We start from the raw sequence: 19,026 nt of genomic DNA on the forward strand, positions 1-19,026 counted from the left end.
AATATTATATTATGAAAATGAAATTTTTATTTATTTATATTATTATTTTTTAAATATTTTTTTTTTACAATTCATTCTATTCGTTTGCTCTACACTCTCAGTCGTTCTCTCTCCTCGACTTTCTAGTCTCTCTCTCTCTCTCTCTCTCTCTTTCGCTTTCTCTCTCTTCCTGCAACTCCGAATCAGATCATAGTTCCTAGTTTTCTTTCACTTTCATGCACTTTCATGGTCAGGTACTTCTTCTCTTACAGTAAGAGGAATAACTGGAACTTTTGCGAATCTGTGGAGTTTTCATCTGTTTTCGGCCATTTCGATTCTTTAACCTAGCTGTTATATTCTCTCCTGTCAAGTCGTTCAAGCGTATTGCTGCGTAATCCAATTCAGCGGAGTCAATCAGGAATTTGCAGCTGCAGTGCTTCAGAGTCAGTGCAGTTTCAGAGCGGTGGCTGGATGAATCGGATGGGAACTGTGTTGTTGAGTTGAGATGGATGATTTTATTGTTGAAGATTGGAATTGGTCGTTGAATATGAGTTTTTGTTCGAGAGTGAGCGGCTTCTCGGAATAACTGGTCAATGGAAGCGCTTGGTTTTGAAAATGGGTGAGCTAAAGTTAATTCTTCAGATTTGAGGGTTCAAGAGGAAGAAAGCTTGATGTCGAGGATGGATAGGATGGCTTCAGATCTCAATAGGAATGGCCCGGTGGAAAGGGATATCGAACAGGTGCTCTCATCCACTTTCTTTTGCACTCTTTCTGCTATTTTTGTTTTATATCCTCGTACTACTCATACGTATGTTGTCCTGATTTGCGCATTTATTGCTACGTTTTTCTCAAATCAGTGTAACAAGCGTATAAATGTAGTGGAATTTTTGTCAGTGTTGTTTTGCACTGCCGTCTAATCTCGTTTTCTGTGCCAACAAGTGCTGTTCTAACTATGATGCAGTCATCAGAAATTGAATTGGAATAATTTTTTTATGAATTTCTGGAGGCAAGGTTGATTTGCATACCAGGATACGAGGAGTAAATTAGTTAGTTGAAGGTAGTTGTGTTCTGGAGAGCTGGTCTTTCAGGTTCTAATGAGGCAATTTAGCGTCGGTAAAAGTTAACACCATTGGAGGATTTCATATGGTCTGTTGATGTTTGATTTCAATAATTGTTTAGAGAAACCGAAGGATGCATCTTACACCCGTTGTTGTTGATCTAGAATCAACTAGGCTACCTTCTTGTGTAATGACAATGGTTGAAGATGAATCTAGCAGAACCATCACGTCCCTTCTCAACACTGATGCCCTGGATCTATATTTTAATTTTCACGAGCAATCATTGGAAATCATTGGAAAGAATGGAGATGTGCTCTTCTTACCTGTGTTTGTTCATTTATTGATCCAAATAGTTGAGTGGATTCCAAAGGCTAGTCGTTGTAGCCAATAATGTCAATTGGGTGCAACGTGACTTTTGACTGTAAAGAGGAAGATGGAAATCATGATGAATAATATTCTTGGAGGATGTGTGAAGCTTAGCTCGTTTCAATGTAACTATCTGTATGTTCAGGAATAATCAATTAATTTATTTATTATCTTAGTTTTGATTTTTAACAATTGCAGCATGACTATACAATTTGTTGTCTGGAATCTTTGGCATCAACCATTTCCACATACATATAGTATGTAATACTTTTTGCTGTTTTATATATTTCAGTCTATTAATGCTTTAAAGAAGGGAGCTTATCTGCTAAAATATGGAAGGAGAGGAAAACCAAAATTCTGTCCTTTCCGGCTTTCCAATGTAAGTTTAGTTCTGTTTTGAAAAATTTGTTGCTGCATTTGTTCAGAAACACTTTTGTATCAGTCACTATTGTTGTACGCATAGTATTACATTCTCGATGGGATAAACTCAATTTTAACACCATGATGGTGCATGAACTTTGCTCGATCAGATCATGTTTATGAGAACATTGCATCTTACGTCTGAAAACGTCTAGGCAATTGATTTAGCAAACATAGAGTCATTATCTGTGTATACGTATTTACTTGGAGGTTGATCATTGGATAATATATCATCATAAGCAAAGGGACAACATGACATTCTCCCCAAAATTTAACGAAACTGTATTGCAGTTGGGTCTGATAAGAAAAGTAGAGCAGATAATTTGACGTGTTTAAGATCCTAACATAATTGAGCCAATATCAAACTCTTGTCCTACGCTTTTCTTTTACTTTGGTTGTTGATGGAGCTCCATACCATGGTTCCTTCTCTTCTTGATCTTATTTGCATGGGGTAGTGTCATAAGAACTGAAAGTGGTTGGCGATGTTTTATGTTTTCAGGATGAGTCTGTTCTAATTTGGTATTCAGGGAAAGAGGAGAAACACCTTAAGCTAAGCCATATTTCTAGAATAATATCTGGGCAACGCACTGTAAGTACCATTTTCTAAAGCTTAGACTTCTTTAGTACATATGCTTATTCTCCCTTGCCTTTGTGGGCACATCTACATTGATTTGCATCATATTTGATAGTTACCAAGAAGCTGTCGTGATGTTAAGACTCTGAACTTTAATAATCTCTAAAATTGTAGCTTTTTGTATACTGAAGAGTTACAATTGGAAAGGTAGCTGCTTACATTGTATATGAACTATTTATAAAGTTAAAAATGTGATGGCTTTAGAAATTTTAAGCTGCTTGCACGTCATCTATGTTGTTAAGTCATTTGTGTTGGCCTATAACCAAGAAAAGTAGAGCACAATAGAAATTCTAAGGGGAAGATATTTGTTGTACATTTCCTTTCGAAGGTCCTATGAAAAAATTGCTTTCCTATTTCAGTCTTTGTATGGGTTCATTATACAGCGCCCTTGGAAGAAACACCTTGAGCACATAAGTTTAGTCTGTGTAGGGTTCTATTTTTCTGTTATTTTTCCTCCACACAAAAAAGGTAACAATTGTGTTTTGACATTTGCCTATATCTGATAGGTTTAAATCATTTGTCATTTTTTTAAAAATTATATATTTTACATTTAATGGAAAAGTTAGGCCTACCCTTTCTAAAGTTGATATCGAACATAAGTTTACACCGTACTTATATTTTAGGCTTATTTCCACCAAAACCATTAATGGAATCAGTGACTTCTTTACTTACGACCTTTTGATGTATGTATGCTATCTACTGATCAGAGCTGTTTCGTAAAACTTTCCAGCCAATATTTCAAAGATATCCACGTCCAGAGAAGGAATACCAGTCATTTTCTCTAATATATAATGACAGATCTTTAGATTTGGTATGTTATTATTTTGTTTACTATTATGTTTACATTCAGTTCAGTTGCCCCACCTTTATTTATCTTGGCTGCTTTTTTATTGTAAATCTAAATAATCGTTTTTTTTTCCTGCTCACTAGATTTGCAAGGATAAAGATGAAGCTGAGGTTTGGTTCAATGGTTTGAAAACATTAATTTCCCGTCGCCATCACCCTAAATGGAGAACAGAATCTAGGAGTGATGGAATGCAGTCTGAAGCAAGTAGTCCTCGAACTTACACCAGAAAGAGTTCTCCTCTTAATTCACCTTTTGGTAGTAATGATAGCTTGCAAAAGGTAATTTATTTCTTCCTTACCTCGTCTATTATGCAAAGTCTATTTAGATATGTAACTTCCTTTCCCTCAAAATTTAGGATAGTGATTTTCGACTTCACAGTCCATATGGAAGTCCTCCCAAAAATGGAATGGATAAGGCGTTACCTGACGTGATACTGTATGCTGTTCCTCCCAAGGGGTTCTTCCCTTCTGATTCTGCCAGTATATCCGTTAATTCTTTATCATCAGGTAGTTCAGACATGCATGGTCCAATGAAATCAATGGCAATTGATGCTGTTAGAGTTAGTTTATCAAGTGCTGTCAGCTCATCCAGCCAAGGCTCAGGTCATGATGACGGTGATGCCTTGGGGGATGTTTTTATTTGGGGTGAAGGAACTGGGGATGGTGTTCTTGGTGGTGGAAGTCATAAAGTTGGAGGTTGTTTCAATATCAAAATGGACTCTTTGCTGCCTAAAGCCCTGGTATCTGCTGTAGTTCTGGACATTCAGAACATTGCCTGTGGTGCACGCCATGCTGCCTTAGTGACCAAGCAGGGAGAAATTTTCACCTGGGGGGAGGAATCAGGTGGCAGGCTTGGGCATGGCGTTGATTATGATGTTTTGCAACCAAAGCTTGTAGATGCACTTGCTAATACAAATATTGAATTGGTATCTTGTGGTGAGTACCACACATGTGCTGTAACACTTTCCGGTGATTTGTACACATGGGGTGATGGAACTTACAACTTTGGTCTTCTTGGCCATGGGAATGAAGTAAGCCACTGGACCCCTAAAAAGATAAATGGACCATTGGCGGGCATACATGTCTCTTCAATCTCTTGTGGACCTTGGCACACTGCAGTTGTAACCTCTGCAGGGCAACTTTTTACCTTTGGTGATGGAACATTCGGTGTTTTAGGCCATGGAGATCGCAACAGTGTCTCAATGCCTAGAGAAGTGGAATCTCTCAAGGGTCTACGCACTGTGCGGGCTGCTTGTGGTGTTTGGCATACCGCTGCTGTAGTTGAAGTTATGGTTGGAAGCTCAAGTTCCAGCAATTGCTCTTCAGGGAAGCTATTCACGTGGGGAGATGGAGATAAGGGTCGACTAGGGCATGGCGACAAAGAGACTAAACTTGTTCCCACTTGCGTCGCAGCTCTTGTTGAACCTAACTTTTGTCGAGTTTCATGTGGGCACAGCCTGACTGTTGCCCTTACAACATCCGGCCATGTCTATACGATGGGAAGTCCCGTTTATGGCCAGTTAAAAAATTCTCATGCTGATGGGAAGGTTCCAGTTCGAGTTGAGGGAAAGCTTTCCAAAAGTTTTGTGGAAGAAATAGCTTGTGGTGCTTATCATGTTGCGGTTTTAACTTCAAGAACTGAAGTCTACACTTGGGGCAAGGGTGCAAATGGTCGTTTGGGTCATGGTGATACAGATGACAGAAATTCACCAACGTTAGTAGAAGCTTTAAGGGATAAGCAAGTTAAAAGCATTGCATGTGGTACAAATTTTACTGCGGCTATCTGCCTTCATAAATGGGTTTCTGGTGTTGATCAGTCTATGTGTTCAGGTTGCCACGTACCATTTAACTTCAAAAGGAAGCGGCACAACTGTTATAACTGTGGACTTGTTTTTTGTCATTCTTGCAGCAGTAAAAAATGTAGCAAGGCTTCTATGGCTCCAAATCCTAACAAACCTTATCGTGTATGTGATAACTGTTATAACAAACTACGGAAGACACTTGAAATTGATGCTTCTTCTCAGTCTTCAGTGAGCCGAAGAAGAAGTGTCAATCAAGGATCCATTGAATTTGTTGAGAAAGATGACAAACCAGAGTCTATCAAGTCTCGTGCTCAACTTGCTCGGATTTCTTCCTTGGAATATGTGAAGCAAGGTGAAAGTCAGTCTTCCAAGAAAAACAAAAAATTTGAGTGTAATAGTAGCAGGGTGTCGCCTGTTCCAAATGGAGGATCCCAGTGGGGAGCTATTTCTAGACCATTTAATCCAGTTTTTGGGTCATCCAAAAAGTTCTTTTCAGCTTCAGTTCCTGGTTCTAGAATTGTCTCTAGAGCAACATCCCCAATATCAAGGCGAGCAAGTCCTCCTCGTTCAACAACACCTACCCCAACTCTTGGAGGTCTTACCTCACCAAAGATTCCAGTTGATGATGCTAAAAGGACAAACGATAATCTTAGCCAGGAGATTGTTAAGTTAAAAGCTCAGGTACACAGAGCATCTGCTTTTTCCTGAGCTTCTTGAATAGAGCTGATCATATGATTTCTCATGATTATTATTTTGGTGTTTCATTTAATGTTATATGAAAATTAACTGATCTTGAGAGACTAAATTAATATATAATTTTAGCAAAAGGTGTCTTGTGACGCACAAATTCTTCCATAGAGATGTAGCCATTTCAAAGCTCGAGAGAAGTAGTTGTATTAGTTTGATTCCTATGATATAATAGATGATGATGTAGAAGAATCAAGATGTCATTCCTTATGATAATTCTTTATGGTGGATTTACAAGCGATTTCATTGTCAATGTCCAATTAACCACGTTGGTTTCTACATCAGAAAAAACTATACGATATCAAGTAAATAATGCAGTATTCAGAGGCATACAAATATTACCTTATTTATTTAACTAATTACTTTCCCTTCAAATTGTTGCAGGAACCTTTTTTTTTCTTTCAAATATAACTAAATGAATTTATAAAAAAGTTTATGATTGCGAAGAAACCATAGCTTATGAAATTTCTTTGATTGTCTTGGTACTCTCTCAAGAGTTTTTGTAATTACCCTTTTCTTTTTTATTAATGCCGAATGGGATTCTTCCTCTGAAATTCCTTGGGGGTGCCTGGGTGGAAATATTGTCTTCCCTTTATTTTTCCTTAAGTCTATCAATGGAAATCTGTCTCTTATCTAAAACAATTTATAGAAAAGTTGATTCTACAACCTTTTGATTAAGAAATGGAACTGTTGTACTAAACTTCTTCAAGGTCCTCAGTTTCAGTTTCAGACATGCTTTTACTACATCGTCCCTTTTTCTTTATTGTAAGGAAACCGAGTTTACTTAGCAGTCCTGAAAAGCATCAGGTCTTATCAATTATTTTTCTTTCCGCAGGTTGAAAATCTTACCCGTAAAGCTCAACTTCAAGAAGTTGAGTTGGAAAGAACGACCAAACAATTGAAAGAGGCACTTTCATTTGCTGCAGGAGAAGCGACAAAGTGCAATGCAGCAAAGGAAGTAATCAAGTCGCTTACTGCCCAAGTAAGTTGTATTCTTGTATGTGATAGTTTGCTACTTGTGGAGTTATATATGCATATCTGTTACTATTTCTGTTTCTTACCCAGCAAATAGGACATCTTGCACGTCATTTACTTGAGCTCCCTCATATTAGTTTGTATCGTAAGTGCCTTCATAAAAGTAGTAGTAATAGTAAATCACGAATCTTGACTACTTATTATGTCCTTTTTTTGTAACTGAACATTGGAATGCGGTCTTGGCTTCTATCTCTTCATTTAATATATCCATAAATACAACGTCCTCTTCATGTTCACAGAATTCGAAACTGGGGACTGTTATCTCACTTTGTAACTTGGATGGTGTAGAATTCCGAGTGATATTAGTAGTTTGGATGGAGGTGACCATAAGATAACGTGATTTGAACCCACAGCCTCTTGCACAAATCTCAAATTTAACTGATGAATTGAGCTTCTTTTACCACTAAGCCCTAACCTTTTGCCGTTAGGGTTTGTCTTGGCATTTTACCTTGGGCAAAGAGAAGTCTTCTTTGTACTCGCTAATTCAAAGAACTAAAACTATTAAGGCAAAGCTAATTTATTTATATCATTGATTATAAGCCCATACCGAGGATTGGAGAAATAAATTTGAAATCTTTTTGGCTGGCAATCTGATGGTAGCTTAAGTAGCCGCTATCCTGATTGAGATCCAAGTTATTGGATATTGTCTCTTACTTTCTGTTAGCACTCCTTTCAGGTGGCAGATAAAAGTTTCAACTTTTCTCAGCAGATAGATAAACGATACTGACTTATTTTTACTTAAAGGTGCAAACTTTTTTTTCCTGTGTTTGCAACAGTTGAAGGAAATGGCAGAAAGACTTCCAGTTGGAGCAGCTCGCAACATTAAATCTCCTTCTATTGCCTCCTTGGGCTCCAGTCCTCCCTTCAATGATGTGGTTACTCCATCGATTGATCGGTCTAATGGTCAAACTATGTCTCTAGAAGCCGATATTATAGATTCAAACAGTCCCTTGCTTTCTAGTGTGTCTTGCACTGCTAGTATCTGTAATTCAGACCACAGACAAGGCAATTCTGATTCAACAACTAGAAATGGTAGCAAGGCTAAAGAAAGTGATTCTCGTCATGATGCTGAATGGGTTGAGCAAGATGAGCCCGGTGTATATATCACGTTCACCTCTCTTCAGGGTGGTGCCAAAGATCTCAAGCGAGTGCGTTTCAGGTATTATTCTTCAACCTCGTTGACTTAATCCTTCGTAAAAAGTTGATTTGAAGCTAGTATTTTATAGACTCCGTTATCCAACTATAAAAAAGAAGGCACATGCATTTTGCTCCCATCTTTATTCTTTTGCACAACAGCTAATTTTTTTTCCTGGAGTTTGACTGGTTATAGGTTGTCTGGCTGGGTAATAACTTAGTAAAGTACAATGAGTGCATTCTAATAACTTAGTGAAGTACAAATTAATTGGCTGTGGTTGAGAGAAGGTTGTCTCTTGCGTATTTGAAGCAATCCGACCATCAAAGGATAGGCTACATTAAAATCAAGCACGATTACAATAATTCATCAATATGAAATTTCATGCATGGCATTAAAGAGGAAAAGTCGATGAAATTCATTGGCTATCGCTAGTAACCATCAGATTTGAACTTCAATGTTTTCCCGTCGTTATTGATGACCAGAAGTTTGTGAGATAAGAATAATATGGATCAAGCATTTATTCTTGTTGTTTAATGAAGTTGAATTTTGTAAAGCATGTTTGTGTGTAAACGATAAGTCACATGGTGGCCCATCACTCCAATCTCACACTACAAACAATAGCATCATTTGTGCATCATATTTAGATTGTGCAGAATTTATACAACACACAACTATTTTTTGTTGCAGTCGGAAGCGATTCACAGAGAAGCAAGCAGAACAGTGGTGGGCAGAGAATCGAGCAAGGGTATATGATCAATACAACGTTCGTATGATCGATAAGTCGAGTGTGGGCGTCGGTAGCGAGGACTTGGCTCACTGACATGGAAATGGGTGAGTATAATCCAATTGATTGTAAATGAACAGAATGTTTACAGGCTCACACACCTTATATTACTGGTAACTGATAATATGTGATCAATTTGTTTGGTTTTTAAAATCCATCCCATAGGGATAGAGAAAGAAAAGGCAATACATGATATGATATTGAATTAGAGGGATAACTAGAGGGGTTTGTGTTTTAAGATGTTCCCCTGTTTTTCACCTTCATTTTCTTGTTTGTTTCTCTGCCCTACTTTCTATTTTTGGGTGGGCCCTCAATTTTTTCCCTATATATATGTGTGTATGTGGGGGATTTGAGTGTGAGAAATGTAAATTTTTAGCAACTCTGCTGGCTGGCTGGCTGTTCATATCAGCTGCAATGTAATCAGATAAGTGAATGCATTTGCATATTTTTGTTCTTAATATCTGTTTTAGAGCTTGGTTTATAAACAAAAAAAAAAAAAAAAAAAAAAAAAAAAAAAAAAAAAAAAAAAAAANTTTTAAATAAGAAAATAATTATAAAAAAAAACTTTCAAAACAAGTAGAGGATCGATTATGCATTTGACCATTAATACAGTAGATTTTTCTTTATTTCTCTATTTTTATTGGTCGGGTCAAATTGATCCAAAGCCAGCCATCAAATCCAAACTTAATTATGAAATTATTGAAAAAGATTACTTGAATTTGATGGAGAGAGAGTGCAAAATATTGTGCAAGAATGTTTGTCCAAAAACTTCTAGAAGATTTGAATTACTTATAACGGTGGGTCAAGTTCTATTAATGAAATCGTTTGTAGTTAAGTTTTTGAGCAGTGAACAATGCTGGGGTTACAAACTCAAACACAGGTTGAAAGTTTTTGTCATTTGTTAAGGTTCACGTTATGAAATTACTGAAAAACCTTAACGTAAGTGTTGAGCCTCGAAGCTTGCCGTTTAAAATTTTGAATGAAAGAATAATTTTATTGTGATGGTAGCCAAAAGAGCAATTTCAACAAAAAAAAAAAAAAAAAAAAAAAAAAAAAAAAAAAAAAAAAAAAAAAAAAAAAANTTTTTTTTTACACTAATTTGGAGTGATTAAAATTATTAGATTAAGAGTGATTGTGGTAATGATTAAACCACCAGTAAAATTTATGTTAATTGCTTAATCAAATAATAACATATATTTTAATTTGATAATATTTTGTTTATATGAATTTATTATATATTTTATAAAAAATAAATTTCAACGATTACAACCATAATTCCGTTGTCGTCCAGCGGTTAGGATATCTGGCTTTCACCCAGGAGACCCGGGTTCGATTCCCGGCAACGGAAATTTTTATTTCAGTATTATTTTGAAGCCTTGTCTTAACTGGGCCGATGAAAACCCAAATAGCCTTTTCTTTACTGGACCGATGAAAGCCCAAATTCTTAATATTAATTATTACGAATAATGACGTAATATTTTGCAAATGAGTTGAAAATAAGGATGAATCAGGACAGGTTATGGTTAAAACAGGGGTTGTAATGAAGTCAAAAAAAAAAAAAAAAAAAAAAAAAAANTCTTCCGTAACAGAAGATTCTTACATTCGTAGCTATGGAAGAAGCTTTAATGGATTTGTTGCGGAACTCACCGGAGGTGAAGCAGAGCAACTCGCCGCCATGGACGGCGTTGTCTCTGTTTTCGAAAGCAAGGAACTCAAAACCAAAACGACAAGATCATGGGACTTTCTGGGGTTCCAACAACCCAAACGAAATCTCGCCGGTGAACTTGACGTCATAATTGGGTCAATCGACTCTGGAATTTGGCCGGAATCGGAAAGCTTCAACGACGAGGGGATGGGCCCGCCACCGCAAAAATGGAGAGGGGAGTGTGCCGGGGGAGAGAATTTTACGTGCAATCATAAGGTGATTGGAGCTCGTTATTACTCCTCCTCATCGGCGAGGGACGACAAAGGCCATGGCACTCACACTGCCTCCACGGCGATCGGAAAATCAGTGACAACGGACGGATTTTATGGGATCGCCGGCGGAGTTGCGAGAGGAGCCGTTCCTTCTTCAAGACTTGCAGTTTATAGTGCGTGCAGTCCGAGTTGCACAGATGTCGAAATTTTGGCGGCGTTTGACGACGCCATTGCCGACGGTGTCGATATTATCACCATTTCACTTGGCGGCTTCGATTTGTCTGATTTAAGAGTCGACTGCATTGCCATTGGGGCTTATCACGCCATGGTTAAAGGAATCCTGACCGTCCAGTCCGCCGGAAATGATGGGCCGGTGGTCGGATCGGTGGAAAGTGTAGCTCCCTGGCTGTTTTCGGTCGCAGCCACCACTACTGATAGATCCATCGTAGACGAGGTTTGCTCACTCATACCAAAAAAAATTTCTTTAAAAGTCGACAATAACACTTGTAAGAGTCGTAATTCCTAACATAATATCAAAGTCACGTTATTAACTTAACCATGTCAATAGAATCAAAAGTTGCTAGCCTCGAAGGCATAGTCAAAAGTGGCTCAAGTGTAGAACAAATAGTATATTTTGTCCAGGATGTCAAAGAAAGGGGTCGAGCCTTGATTAATGGTTCAAGGGCTACATAGACCTAAAGAGAGGCTCTATGTTGTACTTTATTGGAGGGGAAGATTGTTGCTAACCTCGAACCCATAGTTAAAAGTGACTCAAGTGTCAAATAAATGATATATTTTGTTCGAGGGCTCCAGAGAAATGAGTCGAGTATTTATTAAAGGGAGGCGGTTTAAGGGTTACATAGACCTCCGGGGAGGCTCTATAATGTACGTTATTCGAGGAGAGAATTGTTGGAGAGAAAAAAAAAAAAAAAAAAAAAAAAAAAAAAAAAAAAAAAAAAAAAAAAAAAAAAAAAAATCCTTGGTCGAATGTGTAATTATGGACAAAGATTCATTAATTTATAAACTTGGAAGCAAAAATTCATTATTTTTCGATTCATTTCCATGGCCGCTTAACCAATCCTTTCTGGAACATTAATCTCCCTACCATTCATGGCGGCGCCACTCTGTTTCCCTCACATTCTTCCCTTCCTTCGTTTTAAATTCAATCATCTCTGCACCGAAGCTCTTAAAAATGGCGGCCAACAATTTTCCCATATCGTTTTCCTTCATCGCCGCCCTTTTAGCCGCCATTTTCACCTCTGCAAATGGGTCGGAAAGAAAAGATCATATTGTTTACATGGGCGCAATCCAAAACAGAGCAATGGCGGAATCGACCCACCATTTGAATCTTCTTCAATCGGTAATTGGAACCTCTTCCGTAACAGAAGATTCTTACATTCGTAGCTATGGAAGAAGCTTTAATGGATTTGTTGCGGAACTCACCGGAGGTGAAGCAGAGCAACTCGCCGCCATGGACGGCGTTGTCTCTGTTTTCGAAAGCAAGGAACTCAAAACCAAAACGACAAGATCATGGGACTTTCTGGGGTTCCAACAACCCAAACGAAATCTCGCCGGTGAACTTGACGTCATAATTGGGTCAATCGACTCTGGAATTTGGCCGGAATCGGAAAGCTTCAACGACGAGGGGATGGGCCCGCCACCGCAAAAATGGAGAGGGGAGTGTGCCGGGGGAGAGAATTTTACGTGCAATCATAAGGTGATTGGAGCTCGTTATTACTCCTCCTCATCGGCGAGGGACGACAAAGGCCATGGCACTCACACTGCCTCCACGGCGATCGGAAAATCAGTGACAACGGACGGATTTTATGGGATCGCCGGCGGAGTTGCGAGAGGAGCCGTTCCTTCTTCAAGACTTGCAGTTTATAGTGCGTGCAGTCCGAGTTGCACAGATGTCGAAATTTTGGCGGCGTTTGACGACGCCATTGCCGACGGTGTCGATATTATCACCATTTCACTTGGCGGCTTCGATTTGTCTGATTTAAGAGTCGACTGCATTGCCATTGGGGCTTATCACGCCATGGTTAAAGGAATCCTGACCGTCCAGTCCGCCGGAAATGATGGGCCGGTGGTCGGATCGGTGGAAAGTGTAGCTCCCTGGCTGTTTTCAGTCGCAGCCACCACCACGGATAGATCCATCGTAGACGAGGTTTGCTCACTCATACCATACCAAATTTTTTTTCTTTAAAAGTCGACAATATCATACCTTTGTAAGAGTCGTGATTCCTAACATAGTATCAAGGTCACAGTCTTAACTTAACCATGTCAATAAAATCAAAAGTTGCTAGTCTCAAGGGTAGCCAAAAGTGGCTCAAGTGTGGAACAAAGAGTATACTTTGTCCAGGACGTTAAAGAAAGGAGTCGAGCCTTGATTAAAGAGAGGTGGTTCCAGGGCTACATAGACCTCAGGAGAGGCTCTATGTTGTACTTTATACGAGGGGAAGATTGTTGCTAACCTCGAAAACATAGTCAAAAGTGACTCAAGTGTTAAATAAAGGGTATATTTTGTTCGAGGGCTCCAGAGAAAGGAGTCGAGTATTTATTAAAGAGAGGCGGTTTAAGGGTTACATAGACCTCGGGAGAGGTTCTATAATGTACGTTATTCGAGGAGAGAATTGTTGGAGAGAGAGTTTCACGTCGATTAATTAAGGTGATAAGTCGGGATTACTAACATTGTTTTGTTTATATTCTGAACCAGATTGTTCTTGGTAATGGAAAGACGGTGAGTGGCTATTCAATCAACCCCTTCACTCCAAACAAGGATGTTCCATTGATTTATGGAACAAACGCTTCCAAAAGCTGTTCATTTCAAAACCCGGAAGTTTGCAGTTGTCTAGATCCAAAATTGGTGAAAGGGAAGATCGTTCAGTGTAAGAGCTTCGCCGGAATTTTCAAAGCCGTCGATGCCGGAGCAGCCGGCGCCATTGTTCTCAACGACAAAGCCGACAATGTTTCGTTCATTGTTCCCCTCCCTGCAATCGCTTTGAACTTAACAGCTTACGAACAAGTAGCAAATTACGCAATCTCTGAACCAAATCCCCATGTCCGAATCCTCCAAAGTGTCGCCGTTAAAGATGGTTATGCTCCAATGGCCGCCCAGTTCTCCAGCCGCGGGCCCAACCTCTTGTTGCCGGAGATCATGAAGCCCGACATCGCCGCCCCCGGTGTTGAAATCCTCGCCTCTGTTAATCCTCAACCACCAAATTCCGACACTCCCGGCGACAATAGAACTGTCAATTTCACAATAATGTCGGGCACTTCCATGGCCTGTCCCCATGTCGCTGGTTTAGCTGCTTATGTAAAGAGCTTCCATCCAAATTGGTCTCCGTCGGCGATTAAATCGGCCATCATGACGACGGCGGAAGAAATGACCAATACCGACGGATTTCTAAGTGGGGAATTTCTTCACGGGTCGGGTCAAATCGATCCAAAACAAGCAATCGAACCCGGACTTGTCTACGAAATTTTTGAAGATGATTACTTGAAATTTCTGTGTGGGAATGGGTTCGATTCCAAGTCAGTGAGGGGCATTTCAGGAAACAAGAGTGATTGTTCGAAATTTTCGACTAAATTCTCTCCACAAGATTTAAATTACCCGGCAATGGTGTTTGAAGTTCCGCCAATGAAGCCGTTTGCCGTTAAGTTTCAGAGAACAGTGACCAATGTCGGAATTGCAAACTCTACTTATAAGTCAGAGTTTTCGCCGTTGTCTGTAGTTTATGTTTTGAAGTCATCCGAAAAGCTTAATGTAAGCGTTGAGCCTCCAGAGTTGACGTTTAGAGACTTGAATGAGAAGAAGAGTTTTGTCGTGACAGTAGCTGGTGGGTCGATTCCGGCGAGGACAGGATTTTCTTCGGCGTTGATTTGGAGTGACGGGATCCATAAGGTTAGAAGTCCAATGGTCCTGAATGTTAAATTACCACCTATTCCTACCTCAAACTAATGACATGGACTTCCAAATAAAAATGCTGACCACAATTATTTTGTTTGTTAGATTTAACATTATTTCTAAAACTTCATTAATTTTATATGAAAATGGATGGTTAGTTAATTTAATATTAAAATTATAATAATAATCACAATTCCGTTGTCGTCCAGCGGTTAGGATATCTGGCTTTCACCCAGGAGACCCGGGTTCGATTCCCGGCAACGGAAATTTTTATTTCAGTATTATATTGGGCCGGCCACTTTTCTATTTCTGTATTATATTGGGCCGGCCGATGAAAGCCCAAATAGCCTTGGACCGATGAAAAGCCATTTTTAATTATAACCACAATTCCGTTGTCGTCCAGCGGTTAGGATATCTGGCTTTCACCCAGGAGACCCGGGTTCGATTCCCGGCAACGGAACTTTTTTATTTCAGTATTATTGAAGCCTAGTCTTAACTGGGCCGATGAAAGCCCAATTTCTTAATATTAATTATTAAGAATTACGATTTAACTGGGCCGATGAAAGCCCAAATAGCACTTGGACCGATGAAAGCCCAATTTCTTAATATTAATTATTAAGAATAATGACGTAAGCATAAGGATGAATCGGGACAGGTTAATGGTTAACAGAGGTGGTAATGAAGTCAAAAGTGGAATATGAATAATTATGTACAAAAAATCATTAATTTATAAACTTGAAAACAAAAATTCATTATTTTTTCAATGTCCGCTTAACAAATCCTTTCTGGAACGATAATCTCCCTACCATTCATGGCAGCGCCACTCTGTTTCACTCGCATTCATCCCTTCCTTCGTTTTAAATTCAATCATCTCTGCACCGAAGCTCTTAAAAATGGCGCCCGACAATTTTCCCATATTGTTTTCCTTCATCGCCGCCCTTTTAGCCGCCATTTTCACCTCTGCAAATGGGTCGGAAAGAAAAGCTCATATTGTTTACATGGGCGCAATCCAAAACAGAGCAATGGCGGAATCGACCCACCATTTGAATCTTCTTCGTTCGGTGATTGGATCCTCTTCCGTAATGGAAGGTTCTTACATTCGTAGCTATGGAAGAAGCTTTAATGGATTTGTTGCGAAACTCACCGGAGGTGAAGCAGAGCAACTCGCCGCCATGGACGGCGTGGTTTCTGTTTTCGAAAGTAAGGTATTCAAAACCCAGACGACAAGATCATGGGATTATTTGGGATTCCCTGCAAAACCCACAAGAAATCTCGCCGGTGAAACTGACGTTATAATTGGGTCAATCGACACGGGGATTTGGCCGGAATTGGAAAGCTTCAACGACGAGGGAATAGGTCCACCGCCGGCGCGGTGGAGAGGTACATGTGCTGGAGGAGGGAATTTCACGTGCAACAATAAAGTGATCGGAGCTCGTTTTTACACCTCCATGTCCGCCAGAGACAACGTCGGCCATGGCTCTCACACCGCCTCTACGGCTGCCGGAAAATCAGGGAAAACGACTGGTTTTTATGGACTTGCCGGCGGAGTTGCCAGGGGAGCAGTTCCTTCTTCGAGACTAGCGGTTTATAAAGCTTGCAATCCGGATTGCTTAGATGAGAATATTCTGGCGGCGTTTGATGACGCCATCGCCGACGGCGTGGATCTTATCACGATTTCAATTGTCGGAGCCGGTGGGTTTAATTTTGAACAGGACTCGATGGCAATTGGGTCTTACCACTCGATGGCTAAAGGAATCCTAACCGTCCAATCCGCCGGAAATTATGGGCCGGAGGACGGAACAGTGGGAAGTGTAGTTCCGTGGGTGTTCACCGTCGCCGCCACCAACACAGACAGAACCATCGTAGACAAGGTTGTTCTCGGCGACGGAAACACCGTGAATGGGTATTCCGTCAACACCTTCGCTCCAAACCAAAACGTTCCATTAATTTACGCAACAAACGCTTCCAGAAACTGTTCATCAAAAAATGCAGAAATTTGCAGAGATGGTTGCTTGGATCCATTGTTGGTGAAAGGGAAGATCGTTCAATGCAAGGCCTTCGACGGCGCTTCCAGAGCTTTCAACGCCGGAGCCGCCGGAGGAATTGTTCTTAACGACAAGGCCGCCAATGTTTCCTTCGTTCTTCCCTTCCCTGCAATCGCTTTGAAAATGGCGGATTATAAAAGTGTTGCAAATTACGCAATCTCTGCAACAAATCCCAATGTCACGATCTTTAGAAGCGTCGCTACTAAAGATCCTTACGCGCCGACGATCGCCGATTTCTCTAGCCGCGGCCCCAACATGTGGATGCTGGAGATCTTGAAGCCCGACATCGCCGCCCCCGGCGTCGAAATCCTCGCCTCGTTTTCTCCGATCGCGGCTCCTTCCGGCAATGTCGGAGACAAAAGATCTGTCGAATTTTCGATTCTGTCCGGCACTTCCATGTCTTGTCCCCATGTCGCCGGTGTCGCCGCTTATGTAAAGAGTTTCCATCCAAATTGGTCGCCGGCAGCGATCAAATCAGCCATCATGACGACGGCTAAACAAATCGTTCGTACGGATGGAATTTTAATTCGTGAATTTCTTTACGGGTCGGGTTTAATCGATCCAAATCGAGCAATCGAACCCGGACTTGTTTATGAAATTTTTGAAAAAGATCACTTGAATGTGCTGTGTGCAAAGGGGTATGATTCAAAGACGATGAAAGCATTTGTGGGAAACGATAGTGTTTGTTCGAAAACTTCTACGAAATATCTTGCTCGAGATTTGAATTATCCTGCAATGGTGGCTCATGTTCTACCGATGAAACCGTTTGTGGTTAAGTTTCAAAGAACTTTAACTAATGTTGGGGTTGCGAACTCAACTTATAGATCGAAGATTTCGTTGTTTTCTGGAGTTAATGTTTTGAAGTCGCTGGAAAAACTTAATGTAAGTGTTAAGCCTCAGGAACTGTGGTTTAGAAATTTGAATGAGAAGAAGAGTTTTGTTGTGACGGTGGCCGGAGGGGCAATTCCAACTGAGATTGTTCTTTCTTCGGCATTAATATGGAGTGATCCGAACCATGAAGTTAGGAGTCCGATTGTTGTGATGGTCAAACCACCACTCTCTAATATCTCAAACTAATATTGTGGGATTCAAAATAAAAATGGTAAGTGAATTTTATTTGGAGCGTTTTGGATTAATTCTCTTAATTATAGATTTAATTTTGTTTCAAAAGGTGATATAAAGCATGGATAGTTGAAAGATTTGATATTATCCCATTAGAGGTAAAACTACCAAAAATTAAATATAAATTAAATTTAAAATTAACGACAAAATTTCATTATTATTTTAATATTAGAAAAAACTATAAATATTTTTAATACTAATCTCTATTATAGACACTTTTATTTAATTGTAGGAATAGATTTGTTATATTTTTTTTATTTAATTGTATGAATAGATTTGTTATATTTTTTTAGTATGCCACCATCATTTACCATGTGCAAAGAAAAAAAACCAAAAATTTTTAAAACTTCTTATTTAAACTTTTATACTGAGATGTTAGAATGCTATCAAAACTCTAATACCATTTAATAATTATTTGTACGATGTCACTTGTGAAAATTAGACATTGACAGAAAAATATCTTATATAACTTATTATCGACTACAAATTTTAATTTCATTCTCACTTTATTGCAATAAGTGTTACAATTATTATTATTATTATTTTTTCATATATGTGAATAATAAGCTTATTTCTTCTTAATAATACGTCAGTCAGCCCAATTAAATTGTAGTTATAACTAAAAAGAAGTTAATATACATTTTATTTTTTCATATATGTAAATAATAAGCTTATTTCTTCAGCCCAATTAAATGGCAGTTATAACTAAAAAGAAGTTAATATACATTTTGAAAGCGACTCCACTGGGGATCGAACCCAGAATCTCTGGTTTCGTAGACCAGCGCCTTATCCATTGGGCCATGGAGTCACTTTTGGAAATTGGTTAGCTTGTATTTAATATTTTTGTTATCTTCTGTATTTAAACGAAAAAAAAAAAAACGCTTTCTTAGTTTCTACATACAGTTCTCAAAAAACAAGTTTGAAGACTAAAGATGGGATGAAAGAGGTGAACTATTCTATTATAAAATCCCTATAATTTTTTACATTCTCAGTCAAATTGATTAATTTGCGACAACATAAGAATTTATAATTCTATTAATTAAATTCTTTAGTTTAGATTTTTTTAGTGATATAACCCTAATGGAAGTGTAAGGCAACACAGATTCTGAAGTCTTTTTCCAAGTTCCCCACATCACAGAATTCATTTGAAGCTGTAAAAACCATGAATTTGAATTTGCATGCATTTAATAAGTCATCTCATTTGCCTGCTTACCATTTACCGAGTGGTA

At 39.1% G+C, this 19,026-nt stretch overlaps 4 protein-coding genes and 4 non-coding genes across 8 annotated transcripts; 7 read left to right on the forward strand and 1 right to left on the reverse strand.

Moving 5' to 3' along the window:
• Window positions 1-132: 132 nt before the first annotated feature.
• LOC111795321 (PH, RCC1 and FYVE domains-containing protein 1-like) lies at window positions 133-9,251 on the forward strand. The gene is made up of 10 exons (XM_023677664.1): window positions 133-233; window positions 351-719; window positions 1,696-1,782; window positions 2,323-2,412; window positions 3,188-3,268; window positions 3,388-3,582; window positions 3,660-5,786; window positions 6,688-6,834; window positions 7,664-8,046; window positions 8,710-9,251. Exons 2-10 carry the CDS (start codon window positions 651-653, stop codon window positions 8,840-8,842), a joined length of 3,312 nt encoding a protein of 1,103 aa, XP_023533432.1. The 5' UTR covers window positions 133-233; window positions 351-650; the 3' UTR covers window positions 8,843-9,251.
• An 831-nt stretch (window positions 9,252-10,082) lies between these two features.
• TRNAE-UUC lies at window positions 10,083-10,154 on the forward strand. The gene has a single exon. It is a non-coding gene; the product is annotated as a tRNA-Glu (tRNA).
• Window positions 10,155-10,481: 327 nt separating this feature from the next.
• LOC111795006 (subtilisin-like protease SBT4.9) lies at window positions 10,482-11,416 on the forward strand. Its single transcript, XM_023677228.1, has 2 exons — window positions 10,482-11,177; window positions 11,366-11,416. The coding sequence occupies exons 1-2, from the start codon at window positions 10,482-10,484 to the stop codon at window positions 11,414-11,416; spliced, it is 747 nt and encodes a 248-aa protein (XP_023532996.1).
• Window positions 11,417-11,834: 418 nt separating this feature from the next.
• LOC111795635 (subtilisin-like protease SBT4.3) lies at window positions 11,835-14,729 on the forward strand. Its single transcript, XM_023678172.1, has 2 exons — window positions 11,835-12,890; window positions 13,440-14,729. Exons 1-2 carry the CDS (start codon window positions 11,916-11,918, stop codon window positions 14,682-14,684), a joined length of 2,220 nt encoding a protein of 739 aa, XP_023533940.1. The 5' UTR covers window positions 11,835-11,915; the 3' UTR covers window positions 14,685-14,729.
• Window positions 14,730-14,824: 95 nt separating this feature from the next.
• On the forward strand, window positions 14,825-14,896 carry TRNAE-UUC. Its single transcript has one exon. It is a non-coding gene; the product is annotated as a tRNA-Glu (tRNA).
• A 122-nt stretch (window positions 14,897-15,018) lies between these two features.
• TRNAE-UUC lies at window positions 15,019-15,090 on the forward strand. Its single transcript has one exon. It is a non-coding gene; the product is annotated as a tRNA-Glu (tRNA).
• A 414-nt stretch (window positions 15,091-15,504) lies between these two features.
• On the forward strand, window positions 15,505-17,797 carry LOC111795666 (subtilisin-like protease SBT4.3). The gene has a single exon (XM_023678210.1). The coding sequence runs from the start codon at window positions 15,524-15,526 to the stop codon at window positions 17,750-17,752; it is 2,229 nt and encodes a 742-aa protein (XP_023533978.1). The 5' UTR covers window positions 15,505-15,523; the 3' UTR covers window positions 17,753-17,797.
• A 735-nt stretch (window positions 17,798-18,532) lies between these two features.
• Window positions 18,533-18,605, reverse strand: TRNAR-ACG. The gene has a single exon. It is a non-coding gene; the product is annotated as a tRNA-Arg (tRNA).
• Window positions 18,606-19,026: the final 421 nt, after the last annotated feature.

The sequence above is a fragment of the Cucurbita pepo genome, chromosome LG05 (assembly GCF_002806865.2).
Source record: "Cucurbita pepo subsp. pepo cultivar mu-cu-16 chromosome LG05, ASM280686v2, whole genome shotgun sequence".
Lineage (NCBI taxonomy): Eukaryota > Viridiplantae > Streptophyta > Magnoliopsida > Cucurbitales > Cucurbitaceae > Cucurbita > Cucurbita pepo.

Coding starts and splice junctions, on each gene's coding strand:
- LOC111795321 (XM_023677664.1), top strand. CDS start 651: ATGTCGAGGATGGATAGGATGGCTTCAGATCTCAATAGGAATGGCCCG. Junction 6,835..7,663: donor TCAAGTCGCTTACTGCCCAA/GTAAGTTGTATT, acceptor TGTTTGCAACAG/TTGAAGGAAATGGCAGAAAG. Junction 8,047..8,709: donor CTCAAGCGAGTGCGTTTCAG/GTATTATTCTTC, acceptor TTTTTGTTGCAG/TCGGAAGCGATTCACAGAGA.
- LOC111795635 (XM_023678172.1), top strand. CDS start 11,916: ATGGCGGCCAACAATTTTCCCATATCGTTTTCCTTCATCGCCGCCCTT. Junction 12,891..13,439: donor ATAGATCCATCGTAGACGAG/GTTTGCTCACTC, acceptor ATTCTGAACCAG/ATTGTTCTTGGTAATGGAAA.
- LOC111795006 (XM_023677228.1), top strand. CDS start 10,482: ATGGACGGCGTTGTCTCTGTTTTCGAAAGCAAGGAACTCAAAACCAAA. Junction 11,178..11,365: donor ATAGATCCATCGTAGACGAG/GTTTGCTCACTC, acceptor TATTTTGTCCAG/GATGTCAAAGAAAGGGGTCG.
- LOC111795666 (XM_023678210.1), top strand. CDS start 15,524: ATGGCGCCCGACAATTTTCCCATATTGTTTTCCTTCATCGCCGCCCTT.